The 20589-nt window shown below is 40.2% G+C and overlaps 1 protein-coding gene, 1 long non-coding RNA gene and 2 other non-coding genes across 4 annotated transcripts; all 4 read left to right on the forward strand.

Moving 5' to 3' along the window:
• The first annotated feature begins 144 nt into the window (after positions 1-144).
• On the forward strand, positions 145-1003 carry LOC117763446. Its single transcript, XR_004614166.1, has 4 exons — positions 145-338; positions 510-539; positions 765-818; positions 916-1003. It is a non-coding gene; the product is annotated as an uncharacterized LOC117763446 (long non-coding RNA).
• On the forward strand, positions 375-441 carry LOC117763926. Its single transcript, XR_004614279.1, has one exon. It is a non-coding gene; the product is annotated as a small nucleolar RNA SNORD78 (small nucleolar RNA).
• LOC117763918 lies at positions 623-695 on the forward strand. Its single transcript, XR_004614272.1, has one exon. It is a non-coding gene; the product is annotated as a small nucleolar RNA SNORD47 (small nucleolar RNA).
• A 9418-nt stretch (positions 1004-10421) lies between the features above and the next one.
• LOC117763235 (peroxisomal succinyl-coenzyme A thioesterase-like) lies at positions 10422-19962 on the forward strand. Its single transcript, XM_034588195.1, has 10 exons — positions 10422-10614; positions 10716-10815; positions 10904-11094; positions 12360-12538; positions 14588-14707; positions 15667-15749; positions 16055-16148; positions 16661-16741; positions 19599-19740; positions 19826-19962. Exons 1-10 carry the CDS (start codon positions 10422-10424, stop codon positions 19960-19962), a joined length of 1320 nt encoding a protein of 439 aa, XP_034444086.1.
• The last annotated feature ends 627 nt before the right edge of the window (positions 19963-20589 follow it).

Below are 20589 nucleotides of genomic sequence, written 5' to 3' on the forward strand. Positions count from 1 at the left end.
TGTCCAATCGAGTCCAAACTAGACATGTAAGACAAGAGTCCCGGCCTGATGACATCTACACAGAAATCATGACTTAAAATCACAGTGCCACCTGCTGGCAACAACAACTTGGTTGGTTTTAGTAAACCTCATGATCCCTGTAGTCTGACCTTGTGATGACTAGATGACGACTGACTTGAAACCATGGAGTCTTGTTATATTAGCTCTATCTGATTTGGTCAACGTAGAAAGCTTCACCCCATGTATGTTGTGCATACTCATCTTATGCTGTTCTGTCGTCTGCAGGTTCTGATCGCTCTCTGAGATCCGACTGAACGGCCAAGACGAGGTTGACTGAGGTGAGAATTCAGAGAATTGCAAAATGGCTTTTGCTGGTTCAGTGATGTCTTTAACAAATGTCTGACCTGAACTTGTAATGTGGACAACATTGTTGCTGAGTAACCTGCAAACTTGAAGCTTAATAGACTAATCACTGACTTGTAATAAGGGTATTTCTGTCTCTTCTCCAGGAAAAGGCTGCATCTCTTGGGCTGACCTTGGTAAGTATTTCAAAGTCTATGACAAAGTGCCAATGTTGGTTTGATAGAAAATATTAACATGAAAATCTGCTTAAATGGACCACTACCTGTGATGACAAGATTCTGCCAAATGATATTTCTTGATTATACCTTACCGTTCCATATTTCTCTGAGGTTGTGGTCTAAAACAAATGTTTTGTTACTTGATGCCTGGTTTTATTTTAAAAGACTTGTTTCTTTCCACAGAAAGCAGATGTAATGTCCTCTGGCCCTCAGACAGCCTGATGTTTTACTCTAAAGGTAAGTACAAGCCTGCTAGAGTACAATATCTGAGTCGTGATGATATCAAATATACTTTATTGTTCTGGATATTAAAACAAAGCTGCCTCTTTTTCAGATTCTGTGGTATTATGGCGACCGGAGTTTGACCTGCAGACAATTTAATATCTCTTGGCAAATGTGTTTTCAACATTGTTGCAATAAAATACTCAAAATGAAATATTGATGTTGTTTTTTTGGAAAAATATGGAAATTGTGTTTTAAAGTATAATTGACTCAACTACAGAGCTGGTCAGTGATTGGAAGTCTTCATTGTGCCAGAAATCAATGATAAAATGCAATGTGATTGCAAAAATGTAAACAAGACTCATTTTAACTTAAGTAGGTTACTTAAGTCAGTTTGTAGGGATTATGCAAAACCTCAATTGATAGCCATGAAATAGTGTGGGGTCAGGCATGTCTCAAAGAACCCGTTACATTTGTGTGGATCTGGGGTATTTGATATAACGTTAGGAAGTTTTTTTGCCTCTTACTGATCTCAAAAGAATTTGGCTATGGGGTAATTTGTCTGATGTGTGGGAAATGAGATTATTTTTTTATATTGAATGTGCTTAGTTTTTAATCAGTTACAACCTAAGCCTTAAACTCATCTATTGAATGGGCCTTGTTTTTCTGTTTAATTTTCATGTGCACTTTCAGGTTCCAGCTTTCAATTATAAAAATTGACATGGCAAGAAATCAACAGCATGAACAAATGCGTGATTCTTAAACTCTTCAAGCTAACAGCTACTCATAATGAACCCAACATTAAATCAAGGTCAAATAAAGACAGTAGGCAAACTGATCCCTTTTTTAAATTTTTTTAATTACATTTCTTGAGCACGTGCTCGTCTCTAGACTTCTGAGGACACGCATTGACATGATTCATTCTCTAACCTTTACCATTGCAACTAAATACCTAACCTGAATCTACTTATAGCCCAAATCTACCTCTAACTCTAAAATCAAGTCTTAACCCTCAAACAACCCAATGACTGTGAGGACCAGGCAAAACCACCCCACAATGATGAATTGAACCAAGATGGGCCATTATAACTAGATAGACATGCACACACATACAGAGCTATGCTTCAGACTTTACCTTGACTTCCATTCATAATGGACAGCCTAACGTAATCCTTCTACCTTAACCTGACAACAATCCACATCTGATCTTTAACCTTAACCAGGAACACAGAAATGAAGTTTGGCCTCATCAGGACTGAGCTTTGGTCCCGTCAGGTCTACTGGTCCTGACAAGGTCAATGTTTATACTGGAAAAGACCTAAACATTTGTACACACACAAAATCACATATTGATTAACAGACATTTTCTGAGATAAGATTGTATGTGTGTGGGTGTATTAGCTTAAAAAATATGTTCCAGTAAAAAACATACAGGAGTGAGAACTACCATTAAGGCAGTTTTAGTATTTCAGCAGGTGTTTATGTGTCATTTCGCTGAGCAGTGTTTCACTTCGCCCACCCTTGTGGTCTATTTGCGGGTGGCAACCGACATCAAGGTGCATTAGCGCCATCTAGTGTTTAAATCACGATGGTTGACAAAGATTAAAAGAAAAGAAAAAGAAAATTCACATAAAAGAAAAGAAATCACTACAAAGGCATGACGTTGATTGTGTGGCTTTATTCGAATTAGACATCAAAGCCGTGTCAGAGGTATATAGGCCGTGTGAGAGGTATATAGGCCGTGTGAGAGGTATATAGGCACACAGCTTCATCACTTCAGTCACATTAACCTATTGTGAGGAGCACTTGGCTAAAATCTTTGCGTGATTACAGAGATTAACACTTTGTTTATAAAGATTTTAACATTTTGCCGAAATGGACATCAGCTTCCCTGGATCAAACCTAGTTGAGTAAGTTGAATTTTTTCCAGCTGACACTTGTTGAATTAAGCAGATTAAGTATGTTATTACAATGTTGTTACAATTTGAGCTTGATGGGAGTAAAACGTTGAGAAAAGATATTTTCATGTGTCATTAGTAGTTTTATCTTCTATATATCTTACTTAGTGTACAATGTGGGCATGATTTTGAATCGTGAACAATAAATATGTAGATATAGTGTTAGGAGTACAGTAATAGAAGAGATAAATATTTATCGGCCTGTAATGAATCTTTGATTGAAGCAGTACTTTTAGTATTGGCTGATTTTCAAGATTAAAACGACTGAGGTTGATGAACTGGCTGTAAACATTTCTGCTACATACATGGGAACTGTCTGTTTGTGTGAGAGCATACGTGGCTTTGTGTCTAACTTCCTTCTTTTCTATTCTCCTGACAAGTCTGAAAAATCAACAGGAGAACTATTCTGTCACCATGTCTCAAAACAGTGAGTTAGAAATCACTGTAGGAGACCTGATCCCCTCCCCCACTACACAGTATCAGGCACAGAAAATCCTGGGCAGTGGCTACTATGGAGTGGTCATCCAATGCAGGAATGTGACCACCGATGAAACGGTGGCATTAAAAATGATCAAACGCATGGAAGACATTGACAGCGCCATGCAAGAGGAGGTCACCCTTCAAACCATGAAGGCGCTCCACTCAGAGAGGTTCAACATTGTCAGATTCGACGAGTCATTCACCTACAAGGGACATTACTGTCATGTGTTTGAGCACCTGGATATGGATCTGCAGAAATTCAAGCAGATCAGCCCGGGTCAACACCTTCAGCTGAAGCAGATCCGCCCCATTCTACAGCAGGTTTGTTTTTTAAACTCAAGCTCTTACACTGACTGCTTTGTAGGGTGAAGGGTAAACTTGGTCGCTAAAATGTGTCTGTTATAGTTGTTGTTGAGGAAATAACTCTGTAGCTCATGATTATTATTATGTTTTTCATGATTTCAGCTGGCTACATCCTTGGAATTTCTGAACAGCGCAGGGATCATTCATGCCGATTTGAAGCCAGATAACATCATGTTGGTGGATCATGTCAGGAAGCCACTCAAAGTTAAAGTCATTGACTTTGGTTTAGCCTTCGATGATCCTGAGGAACAGATCGGTGATGTCATCCAGCCTGTGGGGTACAGGTAGGTAACTGACAGCACATCTGTATACCTGGGACAGCTGTGTTTGCTGTAATTAATTAGACAAGTCCTGTACGCTGGCATGTCAGGTTTATGTCTCAGAAACGGACAGTAACATATTGACAGTAACAAGGAGTTTAGTACATTTTAAAACCTCAGTAATATGTTTGTGTTTCTTATCCTAAGATCTCCTGAGGTTCTGTATAGAGAACCTTTCAGCGGGGCCATCGATGTATGGTCTCTCGGCTGTATTGCTGCTGAGCTGGCTATGGGCAGCCCACTGTTCCCAGGCTCTAATGAGAATGAATTGGTCAGTATCTGCACTTAAATCACAACAAACACGTACAGTTCTGCCGTGATGTTTGTGTATTTTTAAATCCACACACTTGATTATTATAGTGAGAGGGTTTCCAGTAGAAGTTCACTGATTTCTACTATTTTACTAATGAGACAAATCAGAGACACTTCATCCATATGTCTCAGTAATAGAAGTGCACCTGATGTACATGATCAACAATGTAAACTTGAAGTTAACTAACTCTCACAATGTTGTGTTTTCTCCACAGCTGAGGCAAGTTGCGTTTGCCATTAGAGATCCAGAGCATGAAGGAAACTTCCTACCTCATGCGTTCTGGCCAAGACGCTGGATGGAAGCCAGATTTATGGTAAGAAAGTAGTTTACAACCACTTAGCTGGCTCCACTAGCTCACTAATTATGGTGTCTTTCCTTCAGTCTGTGTTTCTTTCCCCTGTGCCATCCACTGCAAACTATCTCAATGAAACAATTCTTCATTTCAGTCAATAGTTTAAATTCTCGTTTGTGATCAACAGCCTGGATGAATTTATAACAGCACAACCTTTTCATAATCCAAACACGAGGACATGTAACAATGTTGGTTTTCCTCATCTTGTTAAAGGGGACTCATCCGCTCGGGGGAGAAGACGTCCAAGCAGAATACTGTGACCTGCAGTGCTTTTTGGACCTAATGACTCAGATGCTGATGATGAGTCAGTTCAGAAGAATTACCCCCAGCAGAATGCTCCAGCATCCATTTATCACGATGAGCCACCTTCAGGGTTCATTCAGAAACAGCCTCTAGTAAGTTTGTGCTTAGATGGTCTGTGTAAGTCTGTGCTGATAGACATGGGTAAAAAATATCTGAGATATAAGGTGATTAAGGTGTTTGGCTCAGCAGTTTCATTTGTCTTCCAGTGTGAAGTCATCTAAGGATCTGATGGACATCTGTCAGGATCCAAGCTCTGACGATGGAGGACATGGAGACCAGGTGATCCTTCAAATGTCCCTGAAGGAGGACGCCTCCAGCAGCACTGCCAGCCCAGCCAAGGAGCGCAGCCCTGCCAGCCCAGCCAAGGAGCGCAGCCCTGCCAGCCCAGCCAAGGAGCGCAGCCCTGCTGGGATGACAAATGAGAAGCATTCAAAAATGAATGCAAAGCGTGGCAACAGGTGAGTGTTTGAAATATCTTCCTGTCTTGATCATTTTATATTGTAGAAGAACAGTTCAACATTTTGGTAAATATTCTTGTTTTTTGCTCAGAGTTTAATGGGAAGAATGATAAAACTCTCATTAACTATGGATCTGCAGCCAAGTGCAGTTTAGAATGTGCATTTTTAGAAATGTCAAATCACTGCTTTAAGATCAAGAATTAAATTATTTTCTTATCCACATCACAGACCAGAAGTCTCCCAAGCACAGGTCAGAAGGAGTGAGCGACTGGCAGCCATTCAAAAAGGCACGAGTGGGCAAACGGGCCCAATCAGGATGAGGATGAGAAAGAGGCACAATCCCACAGGGATGGGAACCCCTCGACAAAGAAGACAAACATGAGCAGTAGGAAGAAGGCCAACCGGATCATTAAAGATCCCTATCACCCCAGCCATAAACTGTTCTGCCTGCTGCCGTCTGGCCGACGGTACCGCAGCATCCGGGCCCGCACCACCAGGCTCAGAGACAGTTTCATCCCCCAGGCCATGAGACTTTTAAACTCCTCCAATCTGTCATAACTCTGCACCTTAGCATATTTGCACTATTGCATATTTGCACTATTGCACACACTTGCACTATTGTTTTTCTTTTTTTCTTTAGGTGTATATATATATTTTAGATATGTATATTTTATTTTAAATTTTAAATTTTGATTGAGAATTGTTATAAGAGAGCCTGTGACCCAAGCATTTCATTGCAAGCGACTGCTTAATGTTATCGTTGTGCATATGACAATAAACTCTTGAATCTTGAATCTTGAATCTTGAATAAGGAGACCGAACTGGACTGTCAAGATATTAATTTGTGTTTTATCTGCTCTTTTTAATCGATGACCAAAACCTTGCGCCACCTTAAGGAATGGGCGTGGCAAAATAACTGACTAGCGCCCCCTAAACGGCAGCCCCGGCACCACGATTGGCCGACATGTACAAAAATCGATGGGGACATGTGTCTTTTCATAACAAACAAATAAGTCTCTTAGATAGATATGCTAGACCAAACAGGAAGCCCGCCATTTTGACTTTAGTGGCCATTTTCCACATTTTCCACATTTTTACTTCGAAGTACTTGTCCCAGGGCTTTCATCAGATCAACTTCAAATTGAGATGAGTGTCATCTAAACAAGATGGAGATAAAAACTAACTCAAAGATCGATTTTTCGTCACACGGTGTGACCGTGGCGTTGCCTCAAAGTTTGATTACACGCCATCAAAACACGAGGTTCTGTATCTCAGATATATTTGGTCCAATCGAGTCAAAACTAGACATGTAAGACAAGAGTCCCGGCCTGACGACATCTACATAGAAATCATGGCTTAAAAACACAGCGCCACCTGCTGGCTACAGGAAGTGACATGTTTTATACTTTGATGCACTGCGCCTGGCTGCTTAACAATATACAGCTCAAATGAGCTGAGAGAAGTCATTGGACCATGGTCAGAATTGTGACATTTCCTCAAACCGTGTAAACATTGAGGTGCGGCGAAGGATCATCTTTCGCCAAAGGACACGATGTTGTCATAACTCCAGTGTGCATTGTCCTATCACTACCAAACATCTGTCACATGATTATAGTCCAAGCCTGAACAGCTCTGTGTCAATATTTCCTCAGTGTCATAGCGCCACCTACTGATTCGCCATGAAACAGGAAGTACTTTGTAAATCCACTCTGCATTATCCAACCGGCTCCGAACTACTGACCTATGATCACAATCCTGACCTGAACACATCCATATATTAATATTAGTTCAGGGTCATAGCGCCACCTACTGATCAGTGTGATAATTAAGTTGTTGTAACATTGTCCAATTGACACAAAATTGCTCACCCTACATCAGAGCCCCTACTTGAAGAGATATATTAGTCTGTAGGTAATAATAGTGATGGCGCCACCTACTGGCAACAGGAAGTAAGCTTTGTTTTACAAATATCATTCGATTTACATAAAATTTTCACAGTGTGATATGCAATTGATAGCGTGGATCGTAATGAGCAATTAGCAGGCAAGGATCGACATCGCTTGACGGACGCAGGAAGTGCAGCGTTTGTCCTTGCCGCAGTGCGCAAAACGCGTGCAATGCGGAGACGTGCGCTTGTTCAATGATCGCTCTCTCCACCGACCGCAACAGGCTTCAACGTGCGTGTGCTCGGGCCCGTCAGTGCTACAACGTAGCCCTAGTTTATCTTGTAATTTTCTATGTAAATGTATACTGAACACTTTGCTTCTTCAGTGTTTATTCTCTAAACAAATAAGAGTCCCTGAGTGAAAGGACATCATGCAAACAACTTGTTACCTGCAGCTACAACTGACAGAACAGATTGGAACTGACAGCAAACTGTTGATTAATGAAAATTTACACTGGTAGTACTCACGTGTACTTTAGTCCTCTGGACGGCTGGACCGACAGACTCACACATTGCTTTCTGTCCATCGTGAACTGAGCAGACTGATAAAATAATCAGAGATAAATACAACATGAGCAAATTATATCCAACAAAATAAACATAAAGTATAAAAGGTAAAAAGCATTAAATACAAATAGATGTGTGCTGCGAATGTTTTAATGGTACACGTCCCATTAATTAAATCCTATGAATTATGAATTATAATAATATAATATAATAATAACGTTGATTAATGTCAGGGCCCAGCAGGTGTTGAAGAAGATTTCTCATGAAGAATACACAGAGGCAGAATTGCAGTGGAAGGGTCAGTTTATTCCAGAAAGGATTGCAGTGTCAGGGCTCAGGCCGTTCCTCTCTTTTCCCTTTTCTCTCTGCTCCCCTTCTCTTCACCTCCTCCCCTGTGTGAGTGTGTGTGTGTGTGAGTGTGTGTGTGTGAGTGTGTGTGTGAGTTCGGTAGTCCTGGCACCTGGTGCGAGTCCCACACCTGGTCGCAATCACCTCATCAGCAGCCCTACAAGAACCCCGGTCTTCTCTCCACTCATCGTTGTTCCGTCACTTCTGTGGTACACACACTTGGCCAACCTGCCTGCCTATCTGCGCTCACAGGATCACCTGCTCAGTCATCAACCAGCCACCAGCTTGTAAATTGCCTGCCTCAGCGCTTGATTAAAATGACCCTTGTTTCACTCACTAACCAATCCCTTCCTGTGTCTGCTTTCAGGTCCAGTTCTACAACGAAACGTAACATACAGCTCTTATACTCCTTGATAACAATATTGCTGCCAGTGAAACTCCACATTTAGCCCATTAAAATGAACAGCAACAAAAGTAATTAAAGGGTTTAGAGGAAGTCTTATGACACTATAAAGTGCCCATTCTAAACTTGCTTGTTTGGAATGTTCTGTTCTCTTGGCTTGTGTTGATGCTCTGGAGCTTAGAATTATTCCTTGTCATTAGTGAGTCCTCACTTTTTATTATTTTTGTGCTGGACGTTGTGTGGAGTCTATGGACCAGAGTGAAGTTAGAAAAACTTTGTGTTCATCCTACCTGGTTTATCCTGAACGGAGATTTTATAGTCAATGCTTTTCACGAAACGTGTTGTTTGTTGTATACACGTTTAAATGATTTAGTGATCAAGTGTTATTTTTTTATGTATTGAATGCCAGTCATTTCAGAGCTCTGATAAACAATGGAAACAATCTTCAGACCCAACTTCACAACTTTGCAAAATAAATGCTCTCTAATTCACACACCACCTACACACACTCCACCCTCAGGGACTGCAACTGAAAAAACATAATTTTGCACCATTGGTAAATATGCTTAATGACCATACTGGCCAGCCTCGGGCTTTACAATACACCCCCTGCTGCTACTAGTTCAGAGGGGGGAAGTCGTAAAAAATAAATGATACAACAAAATACTTCAACATTGTCCACATTATTCTTGAATGTAACACGGTAAATGAATTTGTCATTCACACAGTATAAGGCGTTGCTCTGATGTTAATGTTAATACTGGTAAAAATGATGAAGCATCACATTGAAGTGAAAACCAGCAAACAAGACGAAAAATAAACCTTTACTTTGGTGTCATAATAGTTTGTACATACCACACAAAGACTTCCTGTCGTTTCAGTGTCGTTATTATGGTCTCTGCCGAATTGTCTCTGTTACTGCCATATGAAGCTCTCCTTGTTTATACTGCCTTCAGACTTTCATTCTCGACTTTTGTTTCGCCATCTTCATGCTTTGGTTGGCAAAGCATTAGCCGCGTTTGCAGAGTGCAATGCCCCCTCGATTTTTTTCGAGGTTCAGTGGCTCAAACAGACAGAGACACACCTCCCTGTATGTTCATTAGGGGCAAATTAAGCAATTCCCTGCCTCCCTTTGGTATCAAAGCAAATGTCTCAGTGAGTGTAGTGTACGTTTGAGCCATACGCTCTGCGGTGGCAGTGTGTTAATGTGTGTAACTGTGAGCAGCAGCTTAGCAGCACCTGTCCATAGTTTGCATGTGATGCATTTAAGGGACCTTAGGAGGCTACGTAACCAAGAATAGCTTCAAAAGGAACGTCTGTAACTGGATAAACTACAGAAAATACCCTAGGTTACACCACCATTATTATTATTATTATTTTCGAGGGCAGAGTCCTGGATTGATTGAAGCACATTGGTTATATTGGCTGCAACAAGGCGGTGAGGGGCTCCATGAAGGCAAGGGCCAGCTCTGCAAACAGAGGAATGTTTATGTGGGAGGAGGCAGAAGCTCAGATGGTTTAAATGTAGCTGTTGTAGAGTCCTGTCTCACTTTTGTTTCCAGACTCCTTGACGAGTTTATCAGCTGACAGAAGACAAACCTGAAGACAACAGCTCCGAGGTGTGTTCTCTCTCTGTGTTTTCTCCTTATATAAAAACAACTGTATGTTTGCTTGCAGACAAGTTTCACATGTTTACATTTTCAATTGACCTGCTGGGCTCTGACATTAATCAAGGTTATAATTCATAGGATTTAATTAATAGGACGTGTCCCATTAAAACATTCACAGCAGGCAGCTATCTGTATTTAATGCTTTTACTTTTTATACTTTATGTTTATGTTGTTTTTTATCAGTCTGCTCACTTCACGATGGACAGAAAACAATGTGTGAGTCTGTCGGTCCAGCCGTCCAGAGGACTAATAGATCAGAAGTTCATTGTCCTGGTCCAGAATCTCTTACCTGGTTTCAAGTTGACTGTCCACGCCTTTCACCAGTGTGAACAAGGAAACAAGTGGGAGGCGTACGGTCACTACACTGCTGATGCCACTGGGACTGTGAACGGTACACATTTCAATACCTAGATGAAGATAATTCAGGAATATAGAAAAATGTTTAATTAAAATGGGAAAGATGAGAAATAGCTGCTAATTGTTTCTTTCCAGTTTCAGAGGATCCCTGTCTGGGTGGGACATATTCAGGGGTTGAACCGATGGGTCTATTGTGGAGCCTCATACCAGTTCCAGGCAGCAAACCTGGACAAATGTACACCAACCTGGCCAGCAGTACTTACATGATACCAATCAGTACTGAATCAGTTATTGGTATCAAAGACTCTCCCATCATCTTTCAGGATCAGGAGGTTGAATGTCCAGACTCCCATGGAGGTCACAATCTCAGTGTACCAGGGTCACCAGACTGAGGGGTTTGGGGATCAAGTGTTGCTGGCCTCTGTGTTGGTGGAGCGCTGGTACATGGCGCCTGGCATCCGCAGGATCCCAATCACAGAGGGTGGACTCACTGCAACTCTTTTCCTGCCCCCAGGTAGGACCAACGGAAAGTCAAAGTCTGGAGGGAGGTGTCCTGTGGATTTATGTCAGATTGAACATTCTGAGCAACAGTAACCAATAACATTAGCATGTGTCAACTAGCAAGAACTACATTATAACATGTGATTCAAAGGTTTGACATGAAAACGATAGTACCAATTAGAAGTTGAGGAAAAATGAAAGGACAGTGAGGGAAGGGGTTGAAGTGAAGATGCATCTCTTAGGCTGCTCTGAGGACCGGCAGGGGGAGACTCGGTGACGGGGTTGTATCTCAGGCATCATTCCAGCCAAGCTTACTACGGGCCCCTCTAGACAGTAACTCGAACAAGACATGCAAGAGGCTCCAAACTCAATAAGAATGGATGAGGGAGAAAGGAAGGCCTCATGATGATGTGGGCAGAGATGAGGGAAATATGATAAAGGGATGAGGGAAGGTGGATGAACTGATGTGGAAATGGATGAGGAAAAGGATGCAGGGATGAGGATATGGATGATGCAACGACGATGAAGGGAGGATGGTAGGAGGATGAAGGAATATGGTTAGGAATGAGGGAAAGATAATGAAGGAATGTGGGTGAAGGGATGACGGAAGAAGAATGAAGAAATCTGGGTAAGGATGGATAAAGGTAGGGATGAAGTAGAAAGGTGAATGGAAGGGAAAGTGTGGGAGGGGTGGGTGAAGTGATTGAGTGTTTCAGGGGTAAACAGCATTGCAGCCAAATCCAATACAGTTGAAATTGATGTGGACCACTTCCACATAACGTAAAACATAACATGCCTCCATACTGCTCGTGTGGTGTCATCCAAGTGTCCGAAAGCTCTGACATTCCAATTTGACTCGAAACTGCTTCATTTACACCATCTTCTTAGTCCAAATGTCCTCTGATATCCGAAGCCCGGAGCCACATTCAAGTTTGAGTGTTCACTCCGCCCAAGCTCGCGCCTCCATGCTCTCGCCCAAATACTGGCGATAGCTGCAGTTACAGGCTAAAAACCTGGTGTAAATGACACTGTTTCAAGTTGTAGTCTGAGAAGGATTTATTTTTTATTATTTTGGTTAGGTTGTTGTCTTAGGTAATTAATCAACTTGTTCAACTGCTCACACTTAAAGATGTGGATGAAAAATCAAGGATGTTTGGTAACTTTAACTAGTGGGCCCAACCTGCTGGTACTGAGGGAATACATGATTAAAAAACATTAGCAGGAAACAGGACAAATCATGCTTATGTAGATTTTCTGGTTGGTGTTTTGACTCCTCAGGACCTGGACCTTTTCCTGGCATCCTGGACGTGTGGGGGTTTACAGCTGGGTTGCGACTAGAGTTCCGTTCAGCGATGTTGGCTTCTCATGGCTTCGCCTCTATGACTGTTGAATACCTGCCGCCTCTATTAATCAAGGAATCTGGGAAGATCGTGGACATTGATTTTGATCACTTTGAGGTAAACCCGATGAGCATCCTAAATGTAATTTGAAAATGCAAGTATATTTTTGTATGTGTGAATATTTGAATATAGGACATTCCAACTCATAGTTTTTATTGAAATGTATGAAGATCATGTCCAGTGAAAATTGTTTTAATGTTACAAAGGTAAGTGGTCAACTGTAGAAAATGTGCCTTATTTTCTGGGATTAAGAATGAAAATTGATGGCTCACAATCTCTATGTGCAGGATGCAGGTATGATGAAATTGTGAGTTCTTTTCAAGAAATATATGTAATATACACTTATATGTAAGTGGAGAAAAATTCGGAAATATACCATGATAAAAAAACTGCTGTGTGGTATGCCAGCTGCAAAAGGCAGTGGTGGGACAAACTGTGATACCACAGTCTATGGATATTATATCAGTTCTGGGACCATAATGTGTACAAGACCTTTAAAAGACTTACATGGGTCTTATCTTACCTGTTTTGTAATAACAAATGATTCAGTGCTGTAGTGTCCCCTTGTATTTCATCTTAGTTATATGAAAAGTTTTGTGAGATTTCTGCGTCTTGCCATAATATAATTTTATGGATAGTAGAAGGTACGTCGAAAAAAGGAAAATTAACTGGTTGTCCTTCCAGTTAGTTGAAGGATATGGAGTTATTAACAGTGTAGAGGTTGGCAAAACACACTTCACACAGAGAAGAGAGAGGGAACTGGGCTTATATTGGCCTGGTAACCTTGTGGGTCATGGGGCACACAGTAACCAATAGTGGTAGACAGTTGTGTCCAGAGGCAGTTTTGACACCTAGGTGTGAAGTTGAATCACCCTGGGAGACTGAGCTCTGGAAACTCTCCTTTGTCTTCAGAATAAAGGAAACATGTGGTTGAAGGCTTTGGCTACACATATAGGCCCAACTATAGTTCACAAATACTAGGTCCCAACAATATATGATGTAGCAAAAGTTGAATTGAGGCCAACTGGCCTTCACCTCTCATCCAAATAGTCTTAAATGCAGCATCAAAGATACATTGGGGACACATTTGTGATCCGATCACAAAGACCACATTCATGCATTCAAACTCATGTGATCATATTCTTGTATTTTTACACTTCTCAGTGTTTCACATACATTGATTTATTTGTGGCCACCACCTCAATATTGATTCATGACATGTACATATATCCACTCAGCATCTACTCGTCCCCTTTCTCACACACACACACACACACACACACACACACACACACACACACACACACACACACACACACACACACACACACACACACAGGAATGCTCCAAACTGGTTGAAATGACCTGCAAGTGTTGAGCTGGCTGATTTCTTCAAATACTGAAATCTTGTCTGTGTGGCACTGGAACTTTATGCAAGAAAAGTAGATAAAGCCATCTGACAATTGCTTGTTGCAGCAACATTTAAAGTAACCATTGCAGTTGCACCTATATAATAGTTGATATTGTCCGGAGGCTAAAGTTTATTTTTCTCCACTATGTGCACATTGACATGTCTTACAGGTGCATGCAACGCAAAGCATTGTTTTTACGCTCATTTACAATTATGATAGCACACAAGTGTCATGTGGAGTATTTTTTTGTGGTTCATTCAGATCATGTATATACTGTGTGTATATATATATATATATATATATATATATATATATATATATATATATATATATATATATATAGTTTATGCTAATACTGAGTATTAGCATAGTATTTAGCTGCAAGTAATTATGGCTTTTTTTGCAATAGTCTCTTGATAGCTTTTTGTTGCATGTATATCTAACAATCATTTCCAAGTTACGTGCAGCTATTAACACAACACTTGAATGGTGTATTTGTATGTTGTAGCCATTATTTACATATGTTTATGTATATACTGTGTTGTTTAAATGGCATTCAGTAACTGTTATTATCTTTTGTATAATTTCAGTTTTACAGAAATCAAATTCATGAGAATGATGACCAAAGGTTTGGCCTCTTAGAGCCTGGTCATTTCTTTGTGTTTCAGTTGTATGAGTTTGTTTTCTGCTGCAGACGGCCTACAGAGTCCTGCAGCAGCATCCTCAGGTCCAAGGCAGCAGTATCGCCATGCTTGGCTTCTGCATAGGCAACAGTGTCGTCTTGAGATTGGCTGCGTACTCCCAAATTGTGAAGGTAAGACAAGTGGAGATGAAACATATTTTCATCATGTTTTGATCTAGCTCAGCACCTTTGGGTGTGTCTCATCCATGGCAAGTCAGTCTGCTTTGCATGTACAAGGAAATCTATTAACATGTAAATATTGGAAAGAGGCATAAAGGAAAACGTGTGTCTTCATGTTGTGACAGCTTAATGTTACACTGTATGTATTCTTGGTCCTGGGGTGCCAGCCAGGGAGAACCCTGACAATAATTGATCTAAATTAAACTAAACTAAGCCAACACAAAGGAGGTATGAACAATAACCCACGTTACTCTCACACAACCTAAAAAGACCTATCAATAGAAAAGTTCCAACAACAAAAATAGCTGTCTTTCGGTCCCTAGCCATGACAAAACACCACAGGAGATGCACAGTTCTTGTCGATGAGTCAAGAAAAGAGAGGAAAAAAACTAGGTCAATGAGAGAAAAAACAGAAAAGAAACTTCAGGATATGTCCAAGGAAAACTAAAATATGGAAGAAACACAGATAATCCACAACAAAAAAAGGGAAATAATGATCGCACCAGTCAGTCAGTCAGTCAGTCAGTCAGTGTGTGAGTCAGCTCTACCTCCAACGATACCGGCAGTCAGCTGACTGTCAAGCGCTTACTTTTCTGCGGTTGGTATATGTCTCTCTGAGGTCCGGTTGCAGCGTCCCTTTAGCCGTAGTAGTCCCGAGGGATTCACTACCTCCACTTCACTACGTAAACCTCCCACCGATCAGGAGAACTGTTTCGCCAAACTTTTTTTCCCTCTCCTTCTCCGTACTTCCGCCTCTTCCCCTAGCGACTCATCCTCACCGAATCAAAAAGGCTTGATCTCCTACGTCACTATCAGGCGACCGCTAATAAACAAACAATTTCTGATTTCTGCTTGGTGATGATCACAATGTAATTGTTTAGTGTGTGTGTGTCTGTATGTCTTTGTCACAGCTCAGGTGTGTGGTGTGTATCAACGGGACTCATGTGCAACAAGTGGATGAATCATTGGACACATATTTGAGATTGTTGGAGATGTAAGTGGAAAACCTCTGAATAATTTTAATTAATATAATAATAAATGTATGTATATTACACTTTTCATCGCATCAAATGCAGCTCAAGGTCTTTATATGGAAAAGGTACTTAAAGTAGAACAACAGGGGCTTTAGAACTGAAAGTTATCAAAATAATAAAGGCTGCTAAAACAATACAATCTAAAACATATAGAATAATGAATATAGAATAAGAGAGATCAGGAGATGGACAGACATGAATCAACCAGTAACTGAAGTGAGATGAGACCTTGTATGTTTATTGTTTTTTGTTTTTTTCCTGTCAGAGATTTTAAGAAGACAACATTCAATGAGGACAAGAAGATGATAATGCGAACTATGTTACTGCCCATCCCCACTGACCCCTCACTCAAGGTGGACGTGAGTACCATCTATTCTTATCCTCTTTGTTTTACAGTTGCATAAATGTGTTTTTGGTGTCAAAAGCAAGTGTCTTTCTTTTCCCATTTTAGTGCCTCCAACAGCTGTGGCTGGAGGCATCATGTGTTTGGGTTAGGTTGTCCAATTCTCGTTAATTTAATAAATCATTTTCTGTAGGGATAATTTAGCGATGTGATCCAGTTATTTCACTTGCAAGCTTTATCAAGATTGTAATCATTTATTTATTCAGACAAACATTTGTGTGATTTGTATTTGAGTCACAACAATTCTCGGTTATTTGTCCTCACAGGTGGGTTGTGTAATGTGCTTCTGTGCTCACATTTCTTCAAAGACTGCGTAGAGGCATTAATTAATTTGATTCATAAATGTATTTCTAGTTCTTCTACAACAAAGTGAAGTATTTGTGGATAAATTCTCCTTGTAACGGTTATGGTGATTCAGAGGCTGCAGCAGGTGAAGCTGAAACGTTGCTGTGGTTTGTCTCCGGGCAGGTGGGACGACTCCAGTGTCCTCTGTTGCTAGTTGTAGGTGAAGACGATCAGGTTTGCCCCGCCCAGGAGTCTGCAATGGACGTGAGTATCATGAAATGACAGCACCCAGTGTAAATCAACAGCTAGCAGGCTGAAAACTTTATTGATCACAGAGAGGAAACAGAATAGTTCATTGGATGTATGTAGTTAGCCAAGACAAATAATGTCACTTCGTCAGTCAGATGTGTGCTGCTCCTAAGGATGTGGTTCAGTGTGTTCAAGTTGTGTATTTTGTGTAATGACACCACTCTATGTTAGTTTTCTTAATTTACCTCTGTGGTTCAGATGCTTATTCAGAAATAAGCTCACACATGTTATACTCAGGATTAGCAGTTGTTAGCACTTCTTCAGCACACTATGCGGTGATGTATGCACAAGCACTTATCTCAGGTACTTTTCAAGGAGTAGAGAAATGAAAACACAATGACATCTGCTCATACTATGTAGAACATATAGCTGGTATTTATTTAACACAGGGCATAGTTACCACTACACCATCCTTAAACCAACAGCTTGAGATATATGGTAATCAATTTGCAAATTCATTCAGTTTTTTCTTTGTCTTATTCTTTTAAGATGTCTTTTCTTATTATTCAGAGGAAGAAACTTAGCACATAGGTCCAGTCCTATGCCAAAAGACCTTAACTGGTTTAAAAGTTTAAAGGTTTGAAAATACATAGCAAATCAAGTGCTAGAACTTTGCAATTTTTACCAAAACATAGGCCCCTGAGCAAAAACCCTCTTCTGAGTTAGCAACAATTATAAAATCCAATTCTCTGTTGCAGTCCTCGGACTGTCCTCCACATGTGATCCCGCCCGATTTGTTATTCATCAAAATTTGAGCCCATGGTGCATCAAAATGTTTTACTGCAAACAGATAGACAGACATTATTGTTAAATAGATTCCCAATGTTGACAAAAATCAAAGAAAAAACTCTCATGGGAAATATTTCAAAATTTTATCTCAAAAACTGAATTTTGGAAAATGTTTTGAAATTTATCATCATGTCACCTATTGCAGTCAATGGAAATACATCATCTTTGAATGAAAATAATTACAGGCATCCCTATACTGTCTAGATCAGTGGTTCTCAAATGGGGGTACTAGTACCCCTGGGGGTACGTGAAGGTACTCCAGGGGGTACGTGAGATTTAAAAAATATATATTTAAAATTAGCATCCATTCAAAAATCCTTTAAAAATAGTTATTTAATAAATATTCAATAAAATATAAGTGTTTAATAAATCCGACACTGATGGCACAGCGCCGTGTATTCCATCTTTTTTTCAACCAAAAATACTTTGCGCTGGTTAGGGGGTACTTGGCTGAAAAAATATTTCACAGGGGGTACATCACTGAAAAAAGGTTGAGAACCACTGGTCTAGATGAAGTACAAAATGTATCAATATGTTATCTTGATAACTGAATTTTTTACAGTAGTAATAGTCAGCAGCCCTGCAGACTGCCTTTAGTCATAGAGTCAAGTTACATCATGAGTGAAGTGATGTCACCTGGAAAGTAGCTCATCAAGATCAAATAAAATAAAACAAATTTACATCTACTCAGGTACATGCCCCCCCCCTTAGATTTAGTATGGTGAGATCTATCTGATGGGTTGAACAGGTCAAGTAGATCAGTCCCCTAGGTTGATGAAACACTCCTCTGCACATCCGCTGGGCGATCTCCACAAGTCTGTTTCAGGGCCATGAGCCATTTGTCCAACAGTCCTTTTGACTCACATTGTCATCAGGTGCAAAATATAACCAAACTGTATTAAGAAGGGGAATATTTGATTATACTCTTCTAAATTAAAATACCAGATCCGGATCAAATATTCAAAAGATCCAAATGAATGAATTAGCAGTATCTCCACGAGAAATATAGATTAAATTATCTCGTGCTGCTACACACATAAAACTCTGGCCCTAGCATGCTGATCTGCCACAGCATCAGTAGCATTTTCCTTTAATTCCTTTAATTATGCTTTAGTTTGTGCGAGTAAAGTTGTACTCCCATTGTTTTTTTTCCCTTGGTAAAAATCTTTTCAAGAATTTACCACAGTGTAAAACACATACTCAGATAACCGCAAAGCAAAGTCATAAATTTCCAAGACTCAAAGTACATTGACTCCAGTTATGTTAGCTAGTGCAGCACGTGGCAAATACTCATCAGACACTCACCAGAATAAAGCACGCCAACATTAAATCATCGGCAGAGCTGCAACTTCTCACTCCTTATCCTCTTGGGACAGATTTCATTCAGCAGAACCTTAAAACCAACTTGTATTCTTACATCTACTCTCTACTCAGCTGGTTGAATCCCTTTTGCTTTCACTTACACATGTTCTCTCTAACCAGGAAGCGTATATTGTATATACTGTGTGTATATATATATATATATATATATATGTATATATATAGTATAATAAACTCTACTAAAACCACTATTTAGAGATGCAACATAACGCATTTTTAAGTTTAAGAATTAAAAAATGTGAGTCTTTACCAAATAGTGCCATGGCAGAGTGGCCAACTTTCATCCTTCGCAATAATGGCACTGCATCTGCACCGCCTCCAAACGGGCACAAAGTTGTGAGGGCCCTTCAATGCTGCTTGCATCATCATTCAATCCCCTTTAAGATCAAGTTTCACTCTGTCCTTTATAGTTTTTTAGTGTCTACGTTTATATGCTCCTCATACAACACTTTCAACTTCCCACAATAAGAGACAGCTCACATCACTTGCTTCTGAATTCTTATTTACTTTTTTCCAAAAATGTCGTGATGGGAAATGACTGCAGCAAAAACAGCACTAAAAAAACACATTCAAATAAATTTAAAACACCATGACACCAAGTGACAAGTAGGACATCAGTGTATTTTTTCTGCCTGTTTTCCAGATGAAGGAGATGATGGAGCGAGCGGGTAACAGTCACCTGCTGAAAGTCCTGAAGTACCCAAACACCGGTCACATGATCACCATTCCATATTTACCTCACACTCCATTCACTCTATTCCTTTCTTTTGCAGCAAGAGCCAAAGGTTGTACATGACTGAGAGTTATCTGACCTTATCAGGACATCAGACATTTTGCTTGAACGCTTTCTGTTGCGTCCTGTCTTTGCAGAATTGGCTCTGATGGGTGGAGAGATGGTGGCACATTGTCACGCTCAGGAAGACGCCTGGAGAAAGATACTGTTATTTCTGAGGAAGAATCTGTATGGTGACACTCACCCAGGTCCAACCCTATTGTCAGGCCTATAACCAAAGGTAACCAAATAAAAATGACCAACTACTATACTGTAGAGCTGAAAAATGGGAATTGGGAGTTTTGTCAGGACACCACTTGCGGTACATTCACACCAGATGCAAAGCCTAATTTTTTGCATAATGAGGTTATATAAAAGTCAATGCGAAGACTGGACTGAAATTTGTTTCAATTGTTCCAAGCAACACAAATGACATTAAGACGTCAAAGTTGCATCATTTGCTTCACCTGCTAGAGATGAAACATTTGAACCCAAGCAAAAGATTCACTTGATCGATTCCCGACGTCACTGACCTTCGGACTTTTCAGAAAGTGAGCAAGGAAGTTGGACTACCTGGTAAATCCTGAAAATATGTATTTGTTACTTGATTTAAGCTATTGGTTACATTCAAGAGTTCATATTTAAATGTTTGTATTTAGACGCGGCTGGAAGGGTCTCAGGGACATGTATCTGAAGGAGATGGAGAGAGAGAGTGACTCCTGTTCTCTTTTTCAGAAAGAGAACAGGCAAATATTCGTGGGTTGTGTTTCACTATACTTAGTAATTATACTGTGGGCGGGACATAAAGAAGGATTCAGGCTCTGGCCTAAGATCTTCATGGAGATTAATACTTTTTTATATA

This window comes from Hippoglossus hippoglossus, chromosome 6 (assembly GCF_009819705.1).
Source record: "Hippoglossus hippoglossus isolate fHipHip1 chromosome 6, fHipHip1.pri, whole genome shotgun sequence".
NCBI classification, from domain to species: Eukaryota; Metazoa; Chordata; class Actinopteri; order Pleuronectiformes; family Pleuronectidae; genus Hippoglossus; species Hippoglossus hippoglossus.

Coding starts and splice junctions, on each gene's coding strand:
- LOC117763235 (XM_034588195.1), top strand. CDS start 10,422: ATGGACAGAAAACAATGTGTGAGTCTGTCGGTCCAGCCGTCCAGAGGA. Junction 11,095..12,359: donor AACTCTTTTCCTGCCCCCAG/GTAGGACCAACG, acceptor TTGACTCCTCAG/GACCTGGACCTTTTCCTGGC. Junction 16,149..16,660: donor ACCCCTCACTCAAGGTGGAC/GTGAGTACCATC, acceptor GTCTCCGGGCAG/GTGGGACGACTCCAGTGTCC.